The following is a 4,415-nucleotide window of genomic DNA, read 5'->3' as shown; positions in this document are numbered from 1 at the left end:
TTCAGTTTGTAAACATAAAATTAAAGCTCAGAGTATAAGATAAGATTATCTCTTACATTTTTCACTCCACAGTGCATCAGGTGCTGTTTATAAAGCTATTGCTCCTTTCAAAACATTACAAAAATATATGAAAAATCACATCTGTGTTTAGCCAGCGAATATTAATAAAGCATTTTACAACTGGAATACTTTAAAGACCATGTATTGCAATTACATCCTCTTGTCTGAATTCATCAATTGCTTTTTTCATAAATCCAGACATACATCCAAACATATGCATTTATAACAAGTCTACATGCCCAAATTTAGTATATGAAAGAGTTAAGTAAATTAGGTTTTCCAAGTAGAAGTGCTTCTGATAACAAACTATTTCTAAATCCCCTGCCCCCCACCAAAAGGTGTCTTAAACTTGACGGTGTAGAAAGACACACAGCTATTTCTCAAAAGTAGACGACTACACACCAAAACATGCTGTGTTGGGAAAACTAATCCATGCACTTGATTTGAATATGCCTCAAATAGCTCATCTTTATTAATTTAAGTTAGACCAACTTAAACATTGTCTAGAAATAAGATACAGCATTACATTATTTGACTGCAGAAAATATCAAAATTCATTTGGCCAAAACTTAAAAAAACAAACATTTCCGTTTGTCCCTTACTAGGTGGACCAATATAACCAATATTACTGTATATATATTAATCTACCTTAACATTTCCATCCATTAGCATTTTATCTTTACATAAAAAGCCTTGTAAGCAATTTCCTTGCAAAGCCATCCCCCCCGCCCCGCCCCTCAAGAAAACATAAGCACAAAACACTAGTCAGACATTCTTCTTCAAAGTTTTATTTCTCTAACTTCAGGTCAAATTTCAACAACTGTTTTCTGGTCAATTTACTATCCTTGCTTGGCTTCCCAAAATGGCAGTACCAAAAGATTCGTGGGGTAGGGAGAAGAGACCATTTTAAGAAGCACTGCATTTACTCATCTTCCACAAGGCAACAGAGTTGGGCATCTGACTGTTCAACAAAACAAAGCTTTAACAGCATCCAGAAGGACAGGCAGGCAAACCAGGCTTCCATTTGTCAAAATCAGACCAGAGAAAATCTACTTCACACAGATATGAAAGGTTACCACCACTCATCTTTTCTTTTTCTGTTGCCGCAGCATTTTTCTTCTTTTAATGATCATCTCATGTAGTTTCTCCAGTCCTTCCTTGAGTCCATCGCCTATGATTGCACAGGTGGGCTGCAAATGCCAGGGAGTTGACGAGGTCAGTTCCCCCATTGCTAACAATTTCTCAATTTCTGAGAGAGACAATGAGTTCCTCAGGTCTTGTTTGTTAGCAACTATAAGTACAGGGACTCCTTGGTTTTCTGATATCCTAGTTATTTTATGAAGTTCGGTTTTCGCTTCTTCCATCCTTTCAACATCAACAGAGTCCACAACAAACACAATGCCGTCCGTGCACCTGGTGTATGACTTCCACAGTGGTCTTAATTTCTCCTGACCACCTACATCCCAGAAGTGAAAAGTGACTGTCTTAGAATTTCCCAAGGTTACCTTAATTTTCTCGGTGTTAAATCCTTTGGTGGGCACAGTATTTACAAATTCGTTGAACTGCAGCCTGTATAACACAGTTGTTTTTCCCGCACAGTCCAAACCCAGAATAACAATGTGATAGGACTGGAACGACGGCAGGCTGGACAGGATAGAAGTTTGGTCTGACAGTCCATTCCCCATTTCCAGTTGCAAGTAAGTGTTCCAAATTGAAAAGCTTTCTTCTCAATGCTTTACAACTTTTCCTCCCAGGGGATCCAGCTACCAGACTGCTGAGGGGGGTAAATGAATAAGTTATTCTTGTGAAAAAAAAAAAATGTACGGCTTTTCTCTCTTTGTATAAAATAAGCAACACGAGGTACCTGATAAATAAAACGTGCTTCAGTAAACAAACCAAATGAGATATGAAACGTATGCAAAACGAGGCAAAGGAGAGAACAATCACTGATTGAAATTCTTTAACATTCAGTGAAGTTGCAGTAATGCGTACTTTTCTCTACCCCTCCCTCCCCCCTTGGGTCCCCAAACCTCAAAGACTTCACCCCGGAGACAACCTAGCCACCACCAACCAGTCCGTCCGGGCTGCAGTAACCATACAAGTGCCTTTTTTGGCTGAAAACACACATCCTATCTAGAGGAGCTAATTCCGTATATTTAAAAGCATGCCCAAGGTCACTGGTACCCTCCCACCTTACGCACCCCGCAGAGAACCCCCCAAGGCTCACCTCCCGAGCTGGATTCTCCCAAGGAGAAAGCATTGGTAGGCGTCGCTACGCGGTGGGGAGAAGCCCCGCACGGCCGCTCAGCTCGGCTGTCCACGCAGCTCTGGCGCTCGCTGCACTGAAACCCCGGTTTCAGGCTCGGCCACGCCCACCCTCACGGCCCACCCAGGAGCCCCAACCCCATTGGCCGCCCGCGTCAGCTCGTCCGCGCTAGGCCCGCCCCCGCGCCCTCGTCGGGGGAGTAACTGCCGCTCCCAGCGCGGCGGGGCCGGGCTCCCCGTAGGTCCACACGCACCACCTGTTGCCCTCAAGTTAGAAAACCAGGCGCCCGCGGAGGGAGCCGAGCGGCCCCTGCAGGACAGCGGCGCCGCGGCCGGTCCGTGGGGTCGCCAGCCCGCCGCCCCGCCAGCCCGGGCGCACCTGCAGCGCGGCCCACGGGCGCCACTCGGCGGCTCGCACATCCGGGGCCCGCGTCGCCGCCGGCGCCTTAACCCTCCGCTGGCGGGAGGGACCCCCCAGCGGCCGCGCTGGCTTCCCGGCGAGCGCACCCGACCCGCGACACCCACCGTCCGCGCAGCCGGAAGCCTTCCCCTCGCCCCTCCGCACCCCGCCAGAGAGTCCGCCTCGACAGGGCGTGGCCACCGCCGCCGCCTGCCCGTCCACTGCGCTCACCTGACGGACCGTCCGCGTCCCACATCGCTCACAGCCCCTCGAGAGCGCGCTGGGACCTGCCGGGGGGCACCGGCGAGGCCCGGGCCGGGGCGGGGGCCCAGACGCCGCTGCGAGAGGTGCCGGGCGGGCGCCGGGGCCAGGCTGCCCTAACGGTGCTCCGCCGACCGCTCCCGAGCTGCCGCGGCCCCGCCCCTTCGCCGGCGCGGGCCAGTAGGGGCGGGCGGGCGCTGGTCGCCTAGCAACCGCAAAACAAGGTCACGTTCGGACCCTCCCGGCGCTGCGGGCGGCGCGCGAGCTCGGGTGGGGCTTCAGGGTTCCGCCCCGCGAGCCGTGGCTTTCTGCAGCCCACGGCTAGGGTCAGGCGGGCCCCACCCACACCCCACCCTTGTCCCAGCCCGCGCCGCGCCGTCTATCCGTGACGCAGGTCAGGGGTTCCAGGGGACACCCGACGGGCGGGCCCCTTATATAACGGGTGACTGGGACGTGCACTCAGTCATTGCCCTGAGTGGCCTGGACCTGACTGGTGTCTGAAACGCACCTTTCTTTTGCAAAGCAAATAAATACTCTGTTTGCGCTTGATCTTAGCAGCATGTCTGTGAGGTGGCCACGGATAGAAATAGCCCGATTTCATAGATGAGGACATACACGGAAAAATTAAATGGCTGCTTCTAATGACCCAAGGAAAATTAGTGGTGGTCCTGGAACTTGATTTTAAAGTTTACTAAGAAAGCAGGGGAGGGTGGGTGGATGGAAGCTAATCAACCAAAGGACTTGTATGCATATATGCATAACCCAGGGACACAGACAATGGGGCGGTGAAGGCCTGGGGCAGGGGCGGGGGCAGGCTGGAGGGGGTAAATCTTGGGGGACAAGGGGGACATATGTCATACTCTCAACAATAAAGATTTTAAAAAATAAAGTCTACTAGTCATTAAATGCATAATGCCTTCTATTGGATAACTCTGACTAAGTGCAATTATGTATTTGACCCATAAATTCGCAAATATTTTTTGAACACCTAATAGGCAGTAGGAACAATTCTATGTGCTTGGGTGTAGAATGGTGAGCAAGTGCAGACATTGTCTCTGCTCTCCTGAAATACTGAAGTCTTGTGGAAGAAAAAGAAAGTAACCAGATTTCCATATGAATAAATTTAACAAAATGTGATTGTTGATGATGTCAGAGTCTTTGTGACAATAAAGAAGGAATGGTACTTAAAGTTCTGAGAAGGCATTAATGAACAAACATCTTTTGGTGACATTGCAAGTTTGGAACTTGGGAGAATCTATACGGTGAACTTTATTTTTAAAAGTTTAAACTTTTAAAATATTGATTGAAATGTCCTTAAATGTCCTGATTTTTCTCAAGACCATTATTGCTAGTGATATTTATCTCCTTTATGACTAGCATAGGAACAGTACTTGTTCTACTTGATTTTAAATAACTGACATAAAGCCTA

General features: G+C 48.9%; 1 protein-coding gene across 4 annotated transcripts; it reads right to left on the bottom strand.

Annotated features, from left to right (window-relative positions):
• Positions 1 to 502: 502 nt before the first annotated feature.
• Positions 503 to 3,103, bottom strand: ARL4A (ADP ribosylation factor like GTPase 4A). Of its 4 annotated transcripts, none has more exons than XM_059712441.1 (3): positions 2,957 to 3,103; positions 2,288 to 2,402; positions 503 to 1,834 (listed from the first exon to the last, which is right to left on the bottom strand). In XM_059712441.1, the coding sequence occupies exon 3, from the start codon at positions 1,743 to 1,745 to the stop codon at positions 1,143 to 1,145; it is 603 nt and encodes a 200-aa protein (XP_059568424.1). In that variant the 5' UTR covers positions 1,746 to 1,834; positions 2,288 to 2,402; positions 2,957 to 3,103; the 3' UTR covers positions 503 to 1,142. The 4 variants fall into 4 exon arrangements, with proteins under 4 accessions (XP_059568424.1, XP_059568426.1, XP_059568425.1 ...); XM_059712443.1 differs by having other exon boundaries at positions 503 to 1,831; XM_059712442.1 differs by lacking the exon at positions 2,288 to 2,402.
• Between the last annotated feature and the right edge of the window lie 1,312 nt (positions 3,104 to 4,415).

Source organism: Myotis daubentonii, chromosome 10, assembly GCF_963259705.1.
Source record: "Myotis daubentonii chromosome 10, mMyoDau2.1, whole genome shotgun sequence".
Taxonomy (NCBI): domain Eukaryota; kingdom Metazoa; phylum Chordata; class Mammalia; order Chiroptera; family Vespertilionidae; genus Myotis; species Myotis daubentonii.
This window is presented reverse-complemented; position numbering and strand designations above follow the sequence as displayed.